Raw genomic sequence first — 23,351 nt, forward strand, 5'->3', positions numbered from 1 at the left:
CCTCAAAATTACGTACAGACACCAGGGCAGGAAACTTAAATATACAAACTCTGCCAGAAGTTTATCAGCCCTACATGAAAGATTATTCCAAGTAATTCATTTCCAATTTAATGTAAGCACCTCAAAAACTCAACATTTTGCAAAATACAAACAATGGATAATTTTAAATTGTTGTATTTTTTTCCCCCCAATATTTGTATCAGCCATCATTTATATAATAAAATTATGCAGTAAAAGTGAATTTTCTAAATGAACAAAAATTACTCGACCATCAAGCATGCAAGTTTTAATTTTTACCAGCCAACTGGAAAATTAACCGTCTCTGGCATACAGGCGGGCAGTACCGTACTCGACCGTGTTAGCGCCCAGGGGCCTCAACTCAGAAAATCATGATTTTTTAGGGGTGGGCGCTTACCCGAGCACCCCCTCTCGAAAAAGAGTGCAAATTAAAAATTTGATTCATCAAGTGACAGATTACGTCTTTGAGGGAAAATCAAATTACGAAATTAGTTGAGTCGTCATTGATTTTCACAATGAAGAAACAGAAATGATCACAAAAAATATGCACATTTTATTACAATATTAATTACGTACCACCAGAATTTACGAAATTAAAAACATTTGAGTCTGTTGGAACACAGTCGAAGTCAAAATTGTCATATTATCTCCACTGATGAAGGTGTTGGATCGTACGCAAACTCTCGATGAAAATCACTTTCCGCCATGATGCATTTGCATTTGACCTGAAGCAGCGTCCTTTGACCTAATGGGTCAGTCGGTTATTTGCCAATCAGAATGCTGTGTTGTACTGACGCAAACTTTCCGGTAACGCAATGCGGAAGTGAATTATCGATGTCGAAGTACGGTCTGTTGGAATTGATTTCAGTGAATAAACGACATGGTTTTTCCAAAAAACAAGTAACTAGCCATTTTTGAGAGGTAGATTGAATATGACATGAAATATTTACCGCATTTTGCTTGTATTAACAGGTCATTGTCGAAGCGTAGTTTACGCACAGTTACTGTATTCTACGCATTCACAACCTGTTCACAGCGATCGATATCCACGCTGTATCATATAAAAACGATTACCAAGACTCGTTACGCAAGACCAAATTTTAAATTAGTTGCATTTTGAAGGGGTGGGCGCTTTGCCGAATGTGACCCCAAATATAAAAATTGCGCAAAAGTGGGGGGTGGGCGCTTGCCCGGGCATGGGCGCTAACGCGGTCGAGTACGGTATTTTAAGTAACACTAGCATAACTGCCTGTAATTGGGGCATCAAGACATTACAACCCTTGCTACTTAGTAAATAAAAAATATTCTTTTCACTTTATAATATACATGTACTTGGTCCACAGAAACTCTTTAGAAAGAAAAAAATGATACTTGCATTGTATGCATTCAAACACAACAATTGCTCAAATGTAAGCAGCACATATTATTCAGCCCAACTGTGTTCTGGTAAAAAAATAACAAAAATCCATTGTAGACCTCCCCCTCTTACATGTACTCTACATGATATACCATACTCGACCACGTTAGCGCCCATGCCCGGTCAAGCGCCCACCCTCCACTTTTGTGCAATTTTTATATTCCGCGTCACACTCGGCAAAATGGCACTAATTTAAAACTTGGTAATCGTTTTTATATCATGATACAGCGTGGATATCAACCTCCGTGAATATGTTGTGAATGCTTAGACAACGGTAGCCGTGCATAAACTACGCTTCGACAATGACCTGTTAATAACAGTAACATTTCATGCAGTATTAAGTTTACCTATAAAAAATTGTCGTTTATTCACCGAAATCAATTCCAACAGATCGTACTTTGACATCAATGATTCACTTTCGCATTGAGTTACCAGAAAGTCTTCGGAAATATCAGAAGAATTGCGTCAGTACAACACAGCATTTTGATTGGATAATAACAGACTTGACCTATTAGGTCAAAGGCTGTTGATGCAGGTCAAATGCAAATACATATTGGCGGAAAGAGCTTTTTATCGAGAGTTTGCATATGATCCAACACATTCGTAAGTGGCGATAATGATGAAGATTTTGACTTTGACTAAGTTCCAACAGACTCTAATATTTGTAATCTCGTAAATTCGGGTGGTACGTAATTAATATTATAATAAATGTGCATATTTGACCATATCTGTTTCTTCATTGTAAGAGTCAATGACGACGCACCTAATTTAGTAATTTTATTTTTCCTCAAAGACGTAATATCCCCCTCATCTGTCACACGGTGAATTAATATTGTCATTTGCGAGGGGGTGACCGAGGGGGTGATCGGGGGGGGGGGGGTGCTCGGGTAAGCGCCCACCCCTAAAAAAAACTGATTTTAGGAGTTGAGGAATCTGGGTGCTAACGCGGTCAAGTATGGTAATACACTTTTGTGCATTGTCTCCATCACTATATTTCTGCACTGTACTGTGTTTGAATGTATTTCTGCACTGCACTGTACTGTGTTTGAATGTATTTCAGCATGGTACTGTGTTTGAATGTGTTTCTGCACTGTACTGTGTTTGAATGTATTTCTGCACTGTACTGTGTTTGAATGTATTTCTGCACAGTACTGTGTTTGAATGTATTTCTGCACAGTACTGTGTTTGAATGTATTTCTGCACAGTACTGTGTTTGAATGTATTTCTGCACTGTACTGTGTTTGAATGTATTTCTGCACTGTACTGTGTTTGAATGTATTTCTGCACTGTACTGTGTTTGAATGTATTTCTGCACTGTACTGTGTTTGAATGTATTTCTGCACTGTACTGTACTGTGTTTGAATGTAAATCTGCACTGTACTGTGTTTGAATGTATTTCTGCACTGTACTGTATTTGAATGTATTTCTGCACTGTACTGTGTTTGAATGTATTTCTGCACTGTACTGTGTTTGAATGTATTTCTGCACTGTACAGTGTTTGAATGTATTTCTGCACTGTACTGTGTTTGAATGTATTTCTGCACTGTACTGTGTTTGAATGTAATTCTGCACTGTACTGTGTTTGAATGTATTTCTGCACTGTACTGTACTGTGTTTGAATGTATTTCTGCACTGTACTGTGTTTGAATGTATTTCTGCACTGTACTGTGTTTGAATGTATTTCTGCACTGTACTGTGTTTGAATGTAATTCTGCACTGTACTGTGTTTGAATGTATTTCTGCACTGTACTGTACTGTGTTTGAATGTATTTCTGCACTGTACTGTGTTTGAATGTATTTCTGCACTGTACTGTGTTTGAATGTATTTCTGCACTGTACTGTGTTTGAATGTATTTCTGCACTGTACTGTGTTTGAATGTAATTCTGCACTGTACTGTGTTTGAATGTATTTCTGCACTGTACTGTACTGTGTTTGAATGTATTTCTGCACTGTACTGTGTTTGAATGTATTTCTGCACTGTACTGTGTTTGAATGTATTTCTGCACTGTACTGTGTTTGAATGTAATTCTGCACTGTACTGTGTTTGAATGTATTTCTGCACTGTACTGTACTGTGTTTGAATGTATTTCTGCACTGTACTGTGTTTGAATGTATTTCTGCACTGTACTGTGTTTGAATGTATTTCTGCACTGTACTGTGTTTGAATGTATTTCTGCATTTCAAAATGTCAAACTTTCTCTATGGTTGCAATAAAGTTCATATCTTATCTTATTTTATGTAGCCCCTGGATAAAAAAAACAAATAAGAAATGTCAAACCTTTTTAAAATTAGAAACAAAATTTATATCTTATCTCATGTACAACAAGCAGCCTCTCGGCTGAGATAGCTCCGCTGTTAGCAATGCACATTTCAATTAAAGAACAGAAGATATCATTAGAAAATGAACAAAATGTATAGTATCAAAACAATCAGACTTGTGGTTTTCAACAAGAAGTGGAAAATATCACCTTTTACCAAAAATTACAAAACTATTCATCAAAATTAGAGAATTAAAGATATCATTACAAAATGAACAAATCTGAGAGAGGTTCACATGTAGTACCTATATATGTAGTATCAAAGCAATTGAACTTGCGGTTTTTAACAAGAAGTCGAAAATATCACTTTTTACCAAAAATGACAAAAATATTCACCAAAATTAGAGAATTGAAGATATCAACATGAAATGAACAAACCTAAGAGAGGTCTACCCAAGGTACATATACACCAAGTATCAAAGCATTCAGGTTAGTAGTTTTCAAGAAGAAGTCGAAAAAGTAAAACATTGACACAGACGACGACGACGACGGACAATCACTCGTATGATAAGCTCCGCTCGACAAAGTCGACAGCGGAGCTAAAAAGCTGTCATAAAATGTTCACATTCTTTGATGTTGCGCCCACAAAATTGCATCTGAAATCTGGATTACATTCACAGTTGTTTTGCTAACATTTCCGGTGATTCAAACAAGATCACAACAGAAATACCAGAGACGATTTCAACTAAACATGAACTTTTTTTTACACCGAATATAAATGCGTCTACATGGCATGTGGCAAGTGCTTTTCAAACAATGTATATAGATCAGAACATTTCCTCAGTTTTACAAATAGGATGAGAAAATCATGGCACTCAGCTTAGATGACTTTGGTGCCATGTTGTTGAAAGATGGAAGTTGATAGAGTGACTTGATGTGTGAATTCACGTCTTTGATTGGATAACTGCTTGACTTTGTGTCAGTAGAAGCTCACCATTTTGACAAAACTCAGTTGTGTAATCTTGAATTTCTAATCATATTAATTAATTAATCAAACAACACCCATGTCTTATGTATTTTTGGGGGAAAACCTGTTTTTTGAATGTCCTTCTTGGACATAACTTTTTATTGTCAGATTTGCATACTATTACCATCTGAACGAAACTGTCATCGTGAAAGTGAAAGTGAAATTTACTGTAACACCACCGATGCTAGATCATATAATGGCAAATATTATGTCTGTCTGGATAACTATTTGAATTGACCCAAAATTATTGAAACTACTGAAAAACAATTATTTTTTCTTCCACGAATTATTACCAAGAGTTTTCTCGGTACACCATGATATTGAAAAAACTTCAAATGAACATGCATACTCACATTTTCCGCAGCAAGTAGTTCCTCCAAACTGTTATACATTTTATTCACACGCAGACCACATTTTTGCATTAATTCCAATACCTAAAATTGTAATTGTATACATGATTATAACTGCATTTGTCACCATTTTGAAAATTATTTTAAAACTCAAACGATCCATAATTGGAAAATAAATGCACAAAATGAGTGATAGAAAGTTAACATATCACTGGACACTGGATTTTCACTTCAGCTATTCGTGAAGGCTGGCTTTCAGAGGCAAAGTGCTAACATGTCAGGTCACAACATGACTATAATACTAATAACAGACTTGTACTAACGGCAGTTTGCATTTTTCTTCAAGTCAGTGGAATACAAGTTTGATTTGAATTAAAATTGGCAAACAATTTGAAAGTTACGACTGTTTGGGGATTTGACATAAGCATGATAATCTTCAGTGACAGTCATCTTTAATCTGCATTAAAAATATTATCATGGACAGCGCTTTGAGCCAGTGTGCAAATTTATAGAATAACTGAGATACAGGTATTAACAGTTGTTTTACTCAGCAAATAAGTTAAACCAGTGATACTAAACCAAATGTTAGTATTATCATCTACGGCTAATCAATTGATGGTCTTACCAAAAAAACAATTGCAGTATGAACAGTATGGACTAATCTACTGCACTGGTATCTACCAAATTATGGTTACACCCTCTCAATACAAATATAGGGCGTTTTTGGATGCTGAATCGACCATATCTTTTTGAATTTACTGTCATAATACCATTCTGATGGTAATACAATACTTTTTCATCTCACACGCACACACATACATGTACATGTCTTACCATGCTTGTAACGACATGCTTTGGATCAACTTTTAATATAGTTGCGTTATGTTTGAATTAAAACAATACTCTATATAGGGTTGCGATTTAATTTGAGTTCAATTAAACTCAATTACCAGGTACAATACAATTCCATATAGAATTGCGTTTTAATCCAAGTTTAATTAAGTAACAAGCAGCCTGTCGGCTGAGATAGCTCCAATGCACATTTCAATTAAAGAACTGAAGATATCATTAGAAAATGAACAATATGTATAGTATCAATGCACCAAAAAAGACAATTACCATGAATTTAACAAATCTGAAAGAGGTCCACATGTAGTACCTATATATGTAATATAAAAGCAATCAGACTTGCGATTTTCAAGAAGAAGTTAAAAATATAGCTGCATAGCAGCGATGACGGGTTTCGAGCCTGAATGGCTGATGGCAAATTGCACTTGCTCGATGTGATTATTTGACGAACGTTTCATGTCTAGAATGCAATGTTCTTAACAAGTCCTCTGGTATTTTGGTTTATGAACCACACTGGAATCAACAGACATAACCATTGATAGTCATCTGTCCAATGTTATTCATAATAAAGATGATTTTTTTGAGGTATTTTGCATTTTTGTGATAAATTCAAGATGGCCACCAAAACCACTTGAATCATGGGGAATTTTTTCACGTACACATAATCATATTAAACGGATGTTGTATGCCAACTTTGGTTTAAATCTGGCAAATTGTTCATGAGTTATAGCGTAATTTCACTCTTTACTAAATCCAAGATGGCTGCCAAAGGAAGCCATTTTTGAAAAGATCTGTTTCAGTAACTTGGTAGAGCTATCAACAGAGATAATATATGCTAAATTGCATGTCAAACAAGTGGGTAGTTTTTAACAAAATGATTTTTTGAGTTTTTTTACATTTTTTGGATAAATTCAAGATGGCCACCAAAACCACTTGAATCATGGGAAATATTTTCATGAACACATATTAATCATCTTATTGAAGGGATGCTGTATGCCAACTTTGGTTTCAATCTAGCAAATTGTTAGCCCATAGGGCTTGAAACCCTAAATATCACTTTTTACCAACAATTACAAAATTATTCACCAAAATTAGAGAATTAAAGATATCATTACAAAATAAACAAATCTGAGAGAGGTCCAAATGTAGTACCTATATATGTAATATCAAAGCAATCGGACTTGCGGTTTATAACAAGAAGTCGAAAACATGACTTTTTATCAAAAATGACAAAAATATTCACCAAAATTAGAGAATTGAAGATATCATCATGAAATGAACAAACCTAAGGTACACATACACCAAGTATCAAACATTCAGACATGTAGTTTTCAAGAAGTAGTCAAAAAAGTAAAACATTGACATGAACGACGACGGTGGACAATCACTCATATGATAAGCTCCGCTTGACAAAGTCGACAGCGGAGCTAAAAATGCAACAAAGTAAAATCAACATCATACATCCTGTGACTTAACACAGAAATGTTTACTAACCCTAAGCTATGCAAAATGTATTAATAAGTTGAATTAACTAATAATATAAAATTATGTTTTCCGAGGACTATGAAAAACGTCCTCGAAAAATGTGCATGTTCTCTGAAGTTGGTATATATCAGTATTTTTGTCCTTGCAACATTAGTAATGCAAGTACACACATACAAACATAAAAGGCTGCTCTGCTTTACCTATTGCGATCACATGACCTGTGATATTGCACACTTACCAGAGGAGACTCCAAGCAAACTGTATATGAATGGTTTCCTTCAGATCCAGGACCTGATCCACCAAACTCATCACCATATCCTCCAGAGTAGTGCTTAGGTCTTGAACTCTGGTTCATGAACTGTATAATGTAAAACTAGTTAGTAGCCAGTAAGACTCATACCTGCTAGATATATATATACAGTTAAACATGTGTTATTGAACACCTCTATATAAAGACCACCTGTGTTATTGAACACCTCTATATAAAGACCACCCGCGTTAGTGACCACCTCTATATAAAGACCACCAGCCTATAGTGACCACCTCTATATAAAGACCACCTGTGTTAGCAACCACCTCTATATAAAGACCACCCATGTTAGTGACCACCTCTATATAAAGACCACCCATGTGAGTGACCACCTCTATATAAAGACCACCTGCCTATAGTGACCACCTCTATATAAAAACCACCTGTGTTAGCGACTACCTATATAAAAAGTCCACCTGTGTTAGTGACCACCTGCCTATAGTGGTCACCTCTATATAAAGACCACCTGCCTGTAGTGCCACCTCTATATAAAGACTACCTGCCTAAAGTGACCATCTCTATATAATGACCACCTCTATATAATGACTACCTACCTATAGTGACCACCTATATATAAAGACCCCCTGCCTATAGTGACCACCTCTATATAAAGACCACCTGCTTAAAGTGACCACCTCCCTATCGTGATCACCTCTATATAAAGACCACCTGCTTAAAGTGACCACCTCCCTATCGTGATCACCTCTATATAAAGACCACCTGCTTAAAGTGACCACCTCCCTATCGTGACAACCTCTATATAAAGACCAACTGTGCCCTCTCTTAGGCAGTCCCAAGAGTAAAATATGACCAATCTGTGTATAGAGACAACCTGTCTTATGAATTCAGAAATATTTTTGCTGATTTGTATTTGTTTGAAGACCAAAATAAATAGCATTCCACTGATAAAACAATACTCATTTTTGATCAACTCAAATAAACAGTAGATAGAAAAATATCATTTCAAATGTATGAAAAAAATAATCCAATTTTCATATAAAGACTACCTGTCCTTTTAGGCGGCTGCTATACAATGGTTTGATTTGATCTCAACACAGACAGAGTTGTTTGGTATTCCATAATTCAAATAACAGATAATACACCCTATACATGTATATTGATGGTAACGTGCGTGAGTAAAAACAGTTAATGGAATCACAACTGAGTTCTAGTGAAGTCTGAGTACATCTTAAATTCATTTATAATTCTAGATAAACAAACAAAGGTCTTACCATTTCATCATGTGACCTGTTCTGCAAATGTATCTCACTTCGTATATGTGCAGTCAACTCCTACAAAAACAAGACATTGTGAATGATAATTTTTGGGCAGTATTAAGCATGTTAACTACTAACCATATTCAAATGGCAGCATAACCATGGTTTTGTTCAGTTTAGAAAATCAAATCCACATGCATGTTCTAGAAATGGTTAAAGGGACACATGAAAATAAAACTAACAAGGACACCAGTCAACCATTTTGAATAGTTGATGACCTTCACATTTTGTTTTATTGATTTTTTTAGGAGTACCATTCTGTCAAAGATCAACTTAACGAAAAACTAATCAACATGCATATGTTTTTTTTTATGGCAAGTTTCATGAAATTAGCGCAAGAAAAATTGGCACATGCATGCACTATGTCTGACTGGGACTTGAATTTGGGGATCAATGCTGGATTGGATGTATTATGATAATTATTTTAGCTAGAAAATATATTTAAATCAACTGCCTCTTTGGAAAAAAAGAAAACAAGTAGAAAAGTTCCCCTATGGATAAGAGTGGCCGTGCTTGACTGACAGTAACTAAAATGGTGAAGCAATTAAATCAATCTTTAATAGAAAATTCACTGTTTACAATACTTACATCCCAGTCATCGCAGTATTCAGTGCAGACTTCACAGTACCATGTATTGTCACCACATTTCTTTATTATTGGATTCTCTTCATCCTGAATATAGGAGACATGAATCAGTAATGTAAGATCAGAGCTCAACAAGTCATTGTCAATGACACGTCCTTGTTCCGTTCATATTTGAGTGACATATACATTCAAAGCAGATCATGACCGAAATGCACCTGCATATGTACAACACATTGTTCTAAATCTGAACAAAATCCATCCATGCATGACTGAGATCAGGTTCCGGAATTGTGAAAATACATGATTTTGATGCATTTTCGGCCTTAAAATGGCCATCATTCAGCTATTGTTAAGCGGATCATGAAACAAATGCACATATCTATTTGTGACATGATGTACCATGTGTGTGAAGTTTGAACTTTATCAATCCAGACATGTCTCGGATACGGATCCAGAACTGAATTCTTTAAAACAAAATGGCCGCCAGTCGGCCATTTCAAGCCCGATCCAAAAAAAAAAAAGACGTGCATCAAGGTCATATTATGTTTAATGTATGTACCAAATTTGAACGAAATCCGTCCATGCATAACTGAGATCCGGGTCCGGAATGGTGAAAATGTGTGATTTTGATGCATTTTCGGCCTTAAAATGGCCGCTATTCGGCTATCGTTAATCGGATCATGAAAAAAATGCATGTGCATATGTCCCATATAATGTGTGATGTATGAGTGAAGTTTAAACTTAATCGGTCCATGCATGTTCGAGATACAGGTGATCACGGACGCACGCACGGACGCACACAGGGCAAAACACAAGTCCCCGTTTTCGGACTACGTCCGAACGGGGACTAATAATGTGTTAGGCCCAAATGTATGAAATTCTAGTTATAGCAACTAAAAGCCCTCACTCACCCTGATCTGGTAACTTTATTCAACTCTAGTAACAGTTTCATGTATATTTTATGGATGGATTGATTTTAATTTTTACACTTGCCCTCATTAAAAATTCATTCAGAATACACATAAAACACATAGCACTGATAATGGATTAACAAGAGTGACCCACAATGCATTAGTCTTAGATGCAACTGCCTAATATGTTGCTGCTTACCAAGGTGGAACTTGATACATACAAACAGCATAGATTCACCCAAGCTATCCCACATTTATCTCATTTGTGTCGCCCATTCTTGTCTTGTCGAAATGGAATTTATTGAATTCACTTCTTGAGTTTAGTTGCTGATATTGAATATTTTTTATCTCACTTGTAAGTGCACCACAATAAAAACTGACAATTGATTTTCTTTTTCAGTTGATCAATCCTTAAAAACAATATGTTGGTGATATTTACGTTTTAGTGGAAAATGTAGATCAGTGGTAGCTGAAATATGCAATGCAGTATCTGCAGGACCCTAAAGTGAACATTTGGCAACACAAATATGATTCATACATGATGCAATTAAACCATAATGAAATCAATGTGTGTTGCAATATAGTGACTGGTTGTATAAATAGTGTACCGTACATATAGAGCATCTATCACAACATTGCAAGGCCATTTGTTCTTGAGGGGAGGTTAAAGCAGCTAGTTACAGTACATGTACTAGTAAAATATCAGCAGTCATGATGAGTAAAATTTGAATGGATCAAAGTAACTATCCTAATACTCACCGATGTTGTGTCTGATGTAGATTGGGAGGGTACAGGGGCACCATTGTCTACATCTACCTTGCGCTTCATGTGGGTTGTACTTCGCAGATGAACAGTTAATGACTAATAAATAAAACCAGACTTGTTAGTTCAGTTGGAATGGGGGTGTGTTGACATAAATGGAAGATGTCACACTGCACCTAGTTAACATGATTATGGAAGCAGCTTAGAAAAAGAATAGGGTAGCCTGGCGAGTGACTGTTAATGGCATCTAACTGAATTATGGAGGCTGCCTGGTAAGTGACTATGACATTAAGCTGAAGTATGGAGGCTGCCTGGTAATTAAGTGACTACCGGTATGACATTTAGCTGAAGTATGGAGACTGCCTGGTAAGTGACTAGGACATTTAGCTTAAGTATGGAGGCTGCCTGGTTCATCTAGCTGAAGTTAATGTTTTTTTGTTTTTTTGTTTTTTTATTATTTTTTTTTCCTTTTTGTTTTATATTTGAGTTAATTTTAATAATTTTAATGTTTAATAATTTAATTTTAGTATTTTTTTTTCTTTAGTTTTGTCTTCAACTTTTACAATTGTAGTTTTTTAGTGACCTTACTGCTGTACTTTCTGAAGTCAGTGTTGTATCAATAAATGTATAATACACAAGTACAAGTAGATCAACAGTGCAACTGTCCGATATGCACTACTAATACCATATTTGTGTTCTTAGAAGCATATACACTTATGTACATAGCAGGTGTGTTTCTATAGGAAAAAATAAGGCATATTTTATTGATTTAGTATACAACACATGCTATTTTGGGTTGATATGATCTTTTAATAGAGCAAATATGCTATAGTTATATGTTAATACTTACGTCCCAATCATCAAAATACAGAGCACAGACTACACAATACCATTTCTTATCTTCACCTTGCTTAATAATAGCACTCTCTTCACGGGCCTGAAATAAGAAGGTTAACTTATAGAATGAGTATAACACAGAACACAATAACAATCCATGATTTTTACATCTGTATATTTGTCACATTTACCTGGTAAAGAACGACATAAATCCTGAAATCAAATGCATCATGTAAATTTCATGCTCCTCAGTATAGAACTAAATTATTCATGTTGTCTAGTTTTTAGGACAAATTATATCTAAATCTGAAAACTATGCGGAATTAAACAACTTATGATTAGTTTATACAAGTCTGATTAATTTTTAATGCCGACATACACTGTAGATCACTACAAATGTTTGTCATGCTGTCCATGTAGGCTATGTCATGTCATATACAGGGGTTTTGTTAAGAGCTGGCCGCCGGCCATATGGCCTACTATAAGCCCAAATTGGCAGTCTACTCTCTGCCCTCTCGACCGCCTACGCACTGCTGAGAGCCTAGTTATTTTTTTTTTGGCCTATTGTTACAGAATGATGGCCTGCTATCAAATGCATTTGTGAAACCCCTGCATATAGTGTTTCTAGCTGTAATGTAGATGGGTAAATGCTTGATATAAATGTTGATCGTGTGTGGCAGTAATTCCTGGGGAATTCACCAAGATACATGCTAGAGGGTACAAGAAATGGGTCCCATAATACTAGAAAGCCGGCAAAATTAATAGGAAAAAAATTCATCATCAGGCGATGTGTTAACAAATCAAAGCACAAAATAGAGATTAAAAGTTCAACTACATTTGTAGGTAACTTCTGGGACAATTGGTCTAAGTTATTTAGTGCAAATTCTGACCAGATCAAAACTTGTGTTTGCCACTACGAGAGTGCAATGGGTTGTTGGATAATCACCAATTATTAACAAAAATCTTGCATGCCTGGTGCGAAAAGAAAAGTCTTTCAATAAACTTCTGGGTAAAGGATTAATACTAGAATCCTGGCAAAGTTGTAACAATGTAAATATTAAAAAATTAGGAGTCTCTTAATGTTACATTCCAGCTACATTATAAAGGCATTACATTAAAGCCATAGGAATACATGATTCTAAAAGTGTTTGCCTTTACTGAATCAGTTTTAGAATTATATGAATTTATATTGTGGTTACCACCAAGTTTCTATACTGTTTTGAAATCTCAAAGTCTACTATCGATGTCAATTTATTTTTACTTCCACTCAGAGTCTTTCAACAGATTACAGACAAATATAAATATAAAAGGTGGAGCATACTTCATTAATTTATCAAATGAATCAAACTTGCATTATATATCACACCAAATAAATAATTAACAAGCCATGCACACAGTCCCCATTAGTTATCAAATTAAGATAAATAGTTTTGTTTATAGTAATATAGCTGGAATATAACCATGTCAGGAATATGATGTTTTTAATATTAAAATGATTGACATTTGTATCTGATCGTCAAACAAGTACTTGTCCATATTGAGAGATATTGCTCTGGAACAGCATTCAAAATCAGCCATTTTGAATACATGTATATATATATATAACATGATGTATAACGAATATATAAAATTTGAATATAATCAGTCAAAGCATTTTAGAAGCCCAATCATTAATACAAAATGGCCGCCAGTCAGCCATTTTTAATCCAATCTGAAAAATAAAATGACGTGCATCAGGAACATGTAATGTCTAATGTGTGTTATAAGTTTGAACAAAATCCATTCATAAATGCAAGAAATGCTTGATATTTGATGATTTTTTAGCACAAAAATGACAACCATTCGGCCATTTTGAATAGGGTCGTCAAACCAATATATTGTATATCTGTGACATGATGTATAATGAATATTAAAAATTTGAACATAATCAGTCAAAAAAAGTCAGACATATGGGTCTGGAAACCCATTCATCAAAACAAAATGGCCGCCAGTCAGCCATTTTTAATCCAATCTGAAAAATAAAATGACGTGCATCAGGAACCCGTAATGTCTAATGTATGTACCAAGTTTGAACGAAATCCATCCATAAATGCCAGAAATGCTTGATATTTGATGATTTTTTAGCACAAAAATGACAACCATTCGGCCATTTTGAATAGGGTCTTCAAACCAATATATCAGCCTATCTAAGACATGATGTATAATGAATATTTAAAATATGAACATAATCAGTCAAAACAAGTCGGAGATATGGGTCTAGAAGCCCATTCATTAAAACAAAATGTTTGAATGTTATCTGAGAAACAAAATTATTTGCATCAAGGTCCCATAATGTCTAATGTATATATCAAGTTTGAACAAAATCCATCTGTAAACAGCCGAGAAATGCTTGATTTTTATGATTTTTTAGTACAAAAATGGCCGCCATTCGGCCAACTTGAATCAGATCGTAAAACAAAATGATGTGCATCAAGGTCCTATAATGTCCAACATATATACAAGGTTTGAACAAAATCCATCTGTAAACAGCCGGGAAACGCTTTGATTTTGATGATTTTTAGCATAAAAATGGCCGCCATTTGGCCATCTTGAATCAGATCATGAAACAAATTGACGTGCATATGTATGATATCATGTATGATGTATGTGTGAAGTTTGATTTTGATTGGTCCAGGCATTTCTAAGATACAGGTCTGGTTGCACGCACAGACGCACGCACTGCGTCCGAACGGGGACTAATAAAGCGTTTATTTTTATTATTTCGTTTTAATAATTATGAACTCCCCTTTCATAGAATTGGATTATTCCAGCCTAAGCAACACTTGCTTACAATCCGATATCGATTTGCAAGTTGTGCATCTTCATCGCCGCATACCAATCATGAAAACATGTCAGTAAATTGTCTGTGGTAGTACTTACGTTGTGTGACTGTTTTCTGAACAGGTGTTCCTCATGTTCTACATGTTCTTTTAAAGTCTGAATGAAGAAAAAATATTATCGAATATTTCAGTTCATAAAACAAATTAATTTCTGAGCTGATTAAACTTAATACCCTGGAAGTTCCTCGTGCATTGCATTGGTTATACCGGCAAATTTACTGCTATACGATTGGTCAGATTATTTTCAACTGACTTACAAAAATTATAGCATAGTTAAACTCCGGTGACCTTGCCCTTTGTTATATAATAATATCGGTTTGTTTCAAAATGAATATGCATTAAATGTTTTTTGGTAATTTTATTATTTTTTTTTATTTGTACAGGAATACACTGTATTATACATCTGTCTCCGTAATGCCATAAATTTTGCGGTATTGCATTGGATATTTGCATTCTACCATATTTATTAAATGCAAATTCCAAATATGGAATGATTATGCACGTAAGCATCATCTAAAAATAAAAACAAACATGGCAGCCCCCAAGTTTGACCGGACCCCACCCAAAGAAGTTTGCTCAGTCTGTTCTAAACTTTTTGGATTTCGACACTCCCATGGTGTATCCTTAGGAGGGGGGTGTATAACAATAAGGTTATGACGAGCATACCGCAAAATATGCACAAAGACAGTACAGCAGGATTATCGACCAACACGCAGGTCGATACGACCGCATACTGTCTGAGTGCATACTTTGCGATATCCTTGTAATAAGCTCAATACATACATATATATCACTGAAATCCAGTTTACATGGTTTACAGAACCATTTGCTTGTACCATGTCTGAGTATGACTTTTTCATTGCCCAAATCCTGAAATAAGTAATATTGAGTTATTTAATTAATACATATTTTGACTATGAATATATATATACCGGTGCAAAAGAGTCAACATTGAACAAATCTCTGTTCAACTTGTTTCAATGATATAATTACTTGAAGTGAGATACAGTGCATTCATTTGGTAATTAGGTCTAATCTTTAAAATATTATACGTAAATAGATTTTCTAATCACAAATCCAATTTTAATTGAGAATTAAAAGTGCGGATTTAGACAAAATATATTGATTACAGTACAGCCTGGACATAATACTAGCTTTTTGCTGTCATAAAGCGAGCTCAGTTTGTTTTTAAAACTATCAGACATCTAAATTAAATGTGGCTAAATATGTCTCATTTTTAGTTGAGAGTTGTGCTTGGACTGTACTGTACTGTAGCACATTAATTTCAAATTATTGTAAATTTTTTACTGCAAGCAGTGAAACATTCACCAGTGTGAAAATATTCAGAAAGAAAAACAATGACTTCAGGGAAATATAATTATTCAGTGTGGATGTCTTAAAATGCTAAAATCGCAAACATTTTTTAGTGCAGAAATAATTTTGTTTTATGTGGAGTATCGTAGTAATGCAGTTATTTTCCATTTTTAGTGTTACCTCTTTTTGCCTTCATTGGCCATGTAGATATTTATTAGAGACAGCTGCTGCTTTTTCATTTTGCCGCATACATCCATTGAGCTGCCAATCGTTATGTTATGACAAGTTGACAGCTACAGTCTATGTACATACATTAATAATATATACATTCCAGCATCGCTGTTCAGTACCAATCAAACAAGGAATAATTTCACAAAACAAATGATATCTATTACAAGAAAACTGTGAAAAATATTTTCCCCAAAATATTCTCCTTCAAAAGAATCTCTAAAAATTTTTGCAAAATCAATCTTTTGAGTCAAAAACATTCGTCCAAAAATATCATTAGAAACCCTTTGTAAGATTCTGAAAAAGAGAACAATTTAAAAAAAAAAATGTACCAAAATTTATAAATGCCTCCTCATGAAAACGAAAAAAACAACAACCACAGAATAGAAATAAAAAAGGCTTTCGTGTAAAAAAAAAAGAATTTCCCAAAATTCAGTAATACTCAAAAAGATAAAGGAAATATTTTTCAATTTAGAAAAAAAACAACCTGCAAGTTAACAGATTAAACATGTCCTACCGAATACCGTCTTTTTCTCCATTGTGAGTCATCAGTTACCCATGACTGAGAGTAAACATCTTGACTGTATGGCACCTCAGATGGATACATGCTATCTTCTTGAAAACTACCAGAATGATCATAGGAATAGTCATCCCCAGAGAAATACATTTCGTCTTCAGCTCCTGAATAATGCATGCCACCTTGATTAAAAGCTGGTCCACCTCCATACATTTCCAGACCTCGACCTCGAGGAGAATACATTCCACCTCTACCAACATTAGCATCATGATCAAAAGCATGCCTTACTCTACCAAAACCAACAGCTCGATCAAATCCTTGTTGACCTCGACCTCTTGGAGGATGCATGCCACGTCCACGTCCGCCTCCATGTCCACCAAACCTAGTAGCATGATCAAAGGTTTGTCTCCCCCGAAATTGATGTCTACCAAAAGCAGCTGCACGATCAAATTCTTGTTGACTTCCGGATGGATACGTACCATTTCTACCTCGAGGAGAATACATGCCACCTCTGCCATAATTTGACATATTGCTTGAATATTCATCTCCCTGTTGCATATCCTGCCAGGGCTCTATAGACTGATCTCCAAATGCTGATGATGGACCTCTTGCGAATCTATCACTTCTACCTTCATGACCTGAAAGCTGATATGCATAGTAATCATAAAGGCTTCTCAAATGGCATTCTTGCCTTTGATTCATATTTCCAGCTCTCAGCTGTCGCTCAATGTTTCTCATTAGTAGTGGCAGCTGATCGCTCGGAACCTTCTGACCTGGACGAAACTGCAGGCGTGGTGGAAATTGCTGGCCTTGTCGCATGTGATGTGGGCCTCTGAAGTCCCCAAACTGGTCCATCCTACCATCTCTGGCTGCAGGACCCATCTGATGAGGTGAACGTGAACGTGAAAGAGACGGACCTCTAGATGAATAAGATCCACTTAACTCAGAGTAATCATCTTCTCTTTGCTCGTTCAACTGATCCTTCATCTGTTGCATGGTCATTTGCAACACATTCTGAATCTGATCTTCAGACGGTCCAACATCATGCTCATTATTCTTTCTCAACACATGTAACACATGATTTCCTAACTCTGCTGCCATAGCTTTGGTCGAAACATTGTCAGCGTCTTGAGCTAACCGCTGTCGACGTAACCTATTTTGTAATTGTTGCTCTGAAAAACCGAAAAAAATAATCTTAATAAAAAAGCTAAATTTCATTTTGCAATAGAGAAAGCAAAAAGGTCACCAAAAATCTACACAAAAAAAGTATCCCTGCAATTGGACCAATAGTTTTCAAGAAGAAAATGAAAATATAGCTTCTAACCAAAAAAGAAAATCACTCAATGTACCTATATACGGGATATAAAATGTATCATTCTTTAAAAAGATATAGTAGTTTTGCCACAAAATCATATTCACATAAAAAATTCATTTTTTGTTATCAAAAATAGACAATATACACAAGAAAATACACAAGAAAAAGTTACCATGATGGAACAGAAAATTGACAAAGGTAGCAGATTGTCATCAGGTACTGAAAGCCGTAAATCAGTGAATGGTTTACACCTTGGTTTAACAGAGCATGTAATTAATATTGCCTGTGTGTATCTTTGGCGAGTGACATGTTAATCTTGGGCACAATTATTTAAATACAAGTGCATATGTTAAGCCATTATATTGCAACCAAAACCCATGTTATGCTCAACACTTTATTACTCTATTTTTATTTACTGCCCTTGTTGCCAAAAGTACAGCAGCTGCAGTTTCACTAAACCTTACTACTGCCTAGACCATTTCCACTCTGCCATTTTTACCTGCGTCATTTTTACAGTGCATTGGTAAAATTGTTGTCACTGCTGTCTTTTCCTCATGATTATTTTTTGGGTCTTTGGTGCAAATTTCATGTGCAAGTTCGAACCAATCTCTGATTTATATCGTTTCAGTGTTGAGTCACAACAACAATTACTTGCATGAATATACATATATGACAATAACTTTAATTAATGAGGACTGAAAGTTTCTTTAAAAAAATATTGCCATGAAGGGTAATATTACAGCCAATTTTGAAAAGCATTAATGGTCATAACTGCAAATTTGCGTTCGCTGATGCTCGCAGTCGTCTTGCCTAAGTAATACTAGAGATACATTACTTGGGGTTTACAACTACGGTGACATGATACCAAGATCCCAATTCAATCTCGCTCTCGCATAAGCGTTCCAACTCAGAAAAATTGGAATGCGCAAGCTCGAGGTAACTAGGATACTGGGATGTCCAGGTGGGTCAGAATAGCTGATCACGATATGACGGATTACGATAACTATGAATGTGGTAACGGAATAAATGTTTTATTGTTTTATTACAAACCGCCTATGTCATGTCAGAAGGTAGTAGCATCATTCTCGCTATCTACGAGATGAGACTTGAATGGGATCTTGGGATGATGTCACCATACAGTACTATGCGTGTTGCAAACCCCAAGTAACGTACCTCTGGTAATACTAATATAAATTAAAATATGGCTATGGTTTATTGAAACACTTAAAATTCCTCAGAAGGAATTAAAATGGTTACACTAACTGCTAAAACACATATATAAAACATACAAATTTTACAAGAGTTACTGTCTAAAGAAAAGTTCTGTGAAAGCATGATTTTTCTGTTTGTCTTGTAATATCACAGGGAACCCAGGAACTATAATCAACTGTAATACGCAGTCTCTATGAGGGGGGGGGGGGTTATCGGCTGGTATCTAGTGTAAGAAATAGACAAGGGATGAAGGCTCCAGCATTTGTCAACAATTAATCGCACGACTGGTTACAAACGAGTTGAGCAAGGCTAACCGAGTCGTGACCTCGGTGTGGTTCGTAACCAGTCTTGTGATTGGTAGTTGACAAATGCTGAACAGGCCACGCCTCCAGCTGTGCCGTGCGTTCGGGCAAACCGTTTCTGTAGTTTTCTTGATTTATTCTGCAGATATCGGTAAAATGTAGGTAAGGCTGTGGCGAAATTTGAAGGAGCAACTAATATTCTTCAACTTGGTATTTTTTTTAGATTTTATTTTTCATTCTTTTCGTCTGTTTTTTCGAGTTTAAAAAATGTTAGCTGGCTGGAGCTTTCATCCCTTGTCTATTTCTTACACTAGATACCAGCCGATACCTACCCCCCCCCCCCCCCCCCGCTCATAGAGACTGCGTATTACAGTTGATTATAGTTCCTAGGTTCCCTGTGGTAATATAAAAACGTTATCATATTTTATCACCTAAAAAAAAACATTTGTATTGATTGATTATTAATATTAGCCACTTTAGCTGAAATTCTTTCAGTACTTGGCCTGAACCAACACAGTACTGTATAGAGGGCTAGACTATGGTTACTAAAACTGTGCTAAGGCTATCATCACTCAGCGTTTCAATAACAATCCTGCATGAACTCGTGCATTTTGTACGTGACGCAAAATTCGATATATTCGTCCTTAATGATGACGATTGACGGAACACAACCTCTATGGAAATATTTAATTCGCAAATTGTTGGTGCACCCCCTGCATCTCGCACGGTACACCGAACAGTGTACGGTTAACGGTTACCTGTCGTCTGGCGCTTTTCTTTTTCCAGCTGTTTCATCATTTCCTGATACTGGCACTCGATTTCTGACTCGTACGACGCCATCTTGAATGAAGTGATCATAATCTCTAGTCTGGTCCCCTGCCCCAATTTCAACGCTGAGGGCGGTTAAGAAATTCCATGTCGCTTGTTGGCGCTCATTCTTCTTCCCAGAGCTCTTTGCGGTTATAAACACAGATTTTTTGTCGCTGATCTTGCGGGACACAGGGAAGCCTATTCGTTGTTTAGTAGAATGTTAATATTACTGTCTGAGACTGCGCATTACATGAAGGAAAAGTAATCAGCACGATAATTGTATTTCAATGGTAAATTTAAAAAAAATAATTTATTTATTTAATCATTCTTTCGATCAATCAATAACTCTATTTATACTTGCAGGTAAAACCATCGCACAAATGAGATACAAATTCTTATTAATGAATACAAAAATACTGATGAATACAAGTACAAACATCATTATTCAAACTACATGTATAACACGATGCAACAGTCCATCCAGAGATAAATTCGCAATCACTTGTTATGTCATGAGGGTTCTAAAATGTTTTAGAGATTTCATTATTAATATATTTATTTGTTGAGTCGTGGGAAGCCCACGACGGCTAAGGGACGTTCAGTATTAATTTTCAAAGTATTGTCTCAGCGCTTTTAACATGTTCATGTGAAGACAACTGGTGGTAGCCGTTTATTTCTAATTCAAATATGTGATGTAAACCCCTTTAATACGCGGATTTAAACCATAACAGAGGTATGACATGATATGAGATTATTTTGGAGTGTGTTTATCTTAGCAACGTTCATTCAACAACATAACTCACACATGCTGACATTTTCTTTTAGGAAACCACTCGACAGCAGTTTCTACAGCAAACTTGTGATGAAAAAAAGTTAAACCAGCATGTCTGCAAAACTATAGATGCCATACACAAATTGAGTAATTTGTGATTTATCTGTTAAATATCCAATAAAATATGGGACTGCCAATACAATGAACTAGTGGCCCCAAAAACTTCCAAGTCTTTTCATTTCGGTCCCTGGCATTACATTTCATTAGATGTAATTAAAACATGTGGCAACTGATTCTTCATCTTTTTGAGCACAGTTATTTCTTGACGGATTACCCCCAATCAAGTAGCCAGATGGTTAAAAGTAACTCGAGTTAGCTACTTTTCAAATACTGAAGGAAATGGTTATCAAATAATGTGATTTACATTTTCACGGTGTAGTATGTTTCAAATATTGGGTGTTATGCTTATAATCTATATTGCTCACAAATATGGAATATCAATGTCTAATTATAAATACGTGGAAAGAAATCATGAATGCAAATGTGAACAGTGTAGCTAGGCAACCAGGTCCTATTGAACAATAGATTAATAACAATTGGTGAAAAAAATAATATATTATATAACATTTGATGGAAGGAGATATAAGTATGTGCTAAGCAACAACTAACTCGTCTTCGAAAACAAATATCTCACACAACCGTCTTGCATTTTAAATGCAAGAATAACTTCCTCATCTTTCTGGTATCAAAAGTTATCTTTCCAGCTGTGCAGAAAATTTTCCAAAGTGACTGTTTTATTCTATGCAGACATGTATCCAGTTTCAACCATGATAATTAATGGCTTTGAATGCTTTGTATATACTTGTACTTTATTCTTGAACCTTGCTTTGTTTTGAAGCATCAGCCTCAATCACATTAACATCAATATGGAGTACTTATCACAGTTTAATGAACTCCTGCATTCAATTGGTTTATGTCGCAGCTGCTGTCAAAACTGGTTTTTCAGCAGCTATGCATTTAAAGAAGCCTTCAAGCATGAAGGTGGAAGCTGAAGTGTTGATCACCACAACAACCATAGTTTATTATCACCTTAATTTCGTCCTAGCATGTTAGAGGTTTTTTTTTTTTTTTTTTTTACAAATAACAAATAACTGTGACTTTACAGCACCATACTCACACCGGAGCACATCAATGGTACAGTACATTGTGACGCCAATTTCAATATCTAGTGAGTGAATACTTAATCGAAACTTGGATAGAATTTCATGGAGTTTTTATTTTTAATTTCAAGTAGATCGTTTTCTATTTCTATATCTTTCTTAAAGGTTCTGTAAGTTCTTAATTTTTTTTTTCATTTATTTTATTTCTATTATCAGCATGTAATTCATTTGTCCAGAATAATGAAAAATTGTTTTGAATGTTGTTATCAATTTGTTTTAATTTTGTTGGTTTAATTAGTTCTTTTGGGTTTATTAGATCAATTTGATTTATTTCGTTTAATGTAGATTTCATTTTAATGAACCATTTACTGTTCAGCGTTTTGTTAACAAGATATGCTTCTATATTCTATTGCGTTTTTGCACAAACCTCGCGCAAACCGCCGGTATACACTAACTTTAACACCAAAAAACGTGCTTTAAATTTGTGATTTTCGGAAAGGAAAACAAACTTAATGTAAAAAATAGAAATACGGATTTAAACTTCATGACCTTTTTGATCGCATGAATAACCGTAGAGCTGACATTTAAAATTGTATTCACGTTAGTTAATTATCAGCCCCGTCGATTTTCAGAATCACGTGACGCTAAAACATATTAATAATAGAAAAGTACAAGTCAAGAGCTTTCCAAACATATATAGATTGTATGGTTTCTTGTAAAATTTATTCCGAGTATAGGTGTTTACATTTTCCATG

At 35.3% G+C, this 23,351-nt stretch overlaps 1 protein-coding gene across 1 annotated transcript in view; it reads right to left on the bottom strand.

Annotated features, from left to right (window-relative positions):
• Nucleotides 1-20,794, bottom strand: part of LOC100372730 (uncharacterized) — a 39,200-nt gene extending 18,406 nt beyond the window's left edge. The window contains exons 1-10 of the mRNA XM_085506930.1: nucleotides 20,613-20,794; nucleotides 17,026-18,197; nucleotides 15,750-15,836; nucleotides 15,007-15,063; nucleotides 12,101-12,187; nucleotides 11,248-11,349; nucleotides 9,581-9,664; nucleotides 8,948-9,007; nucleotides 7,644-7,763; nucleotides 5,075-5,155 (exon numbers count right to left, since the gene is read on the bottom strand). Of these exons, the coding sequence (XP_085363056.1) occupies nucleotides 5,075-5,155; nucleotides 7,644-7,763; nucleotides 8,948-9,007; nucleotides 9,581-9,664; nucleotides 11,248-11,349; nucleotides 12,101-12,187; nucleotides 15,007-15,063; nucleotides 15,750-15,836; nucleotides 17,026-18,197; nucleotides 20,613-20,712 (1,950 nt within the window). The 5' untranslated portion in view covers nucleotides 20,713-20,794. The remainder of the gene's footprint in view (nucleotides 1-5,074; nucleotides 5,156-7,643; nucleotides 7,764-8,947; nucleotides 9,008-9,580; nucleotides 9,665-11,247; nucleotides 11,350-12,100; nucleotides 12,188-15,006; nucleotides 15,064-15,749; nucleotides 15,837-17,025; nucleotides 18,198-20,612) is intronic.
• Nucleotides 20,795-23,351: the final 2,557 nt, after the last annotated feature.

This window comes from Saccoglossus kowalevskii, chromosome 13 (assembly GCF_978046115.1).
Source record: "Saccoglossus kowalevskii chromosome 13, keSacKowa6.1, whole genome shotgun sequence".
Classification (NCBI taxonomy): domain Eukaryota; kingdom Metazoa; phylum Hemichordata; class Enteropneusta; family Harrimaniidae; genus Saccoglossus; species Saccoglossus kowalevskii.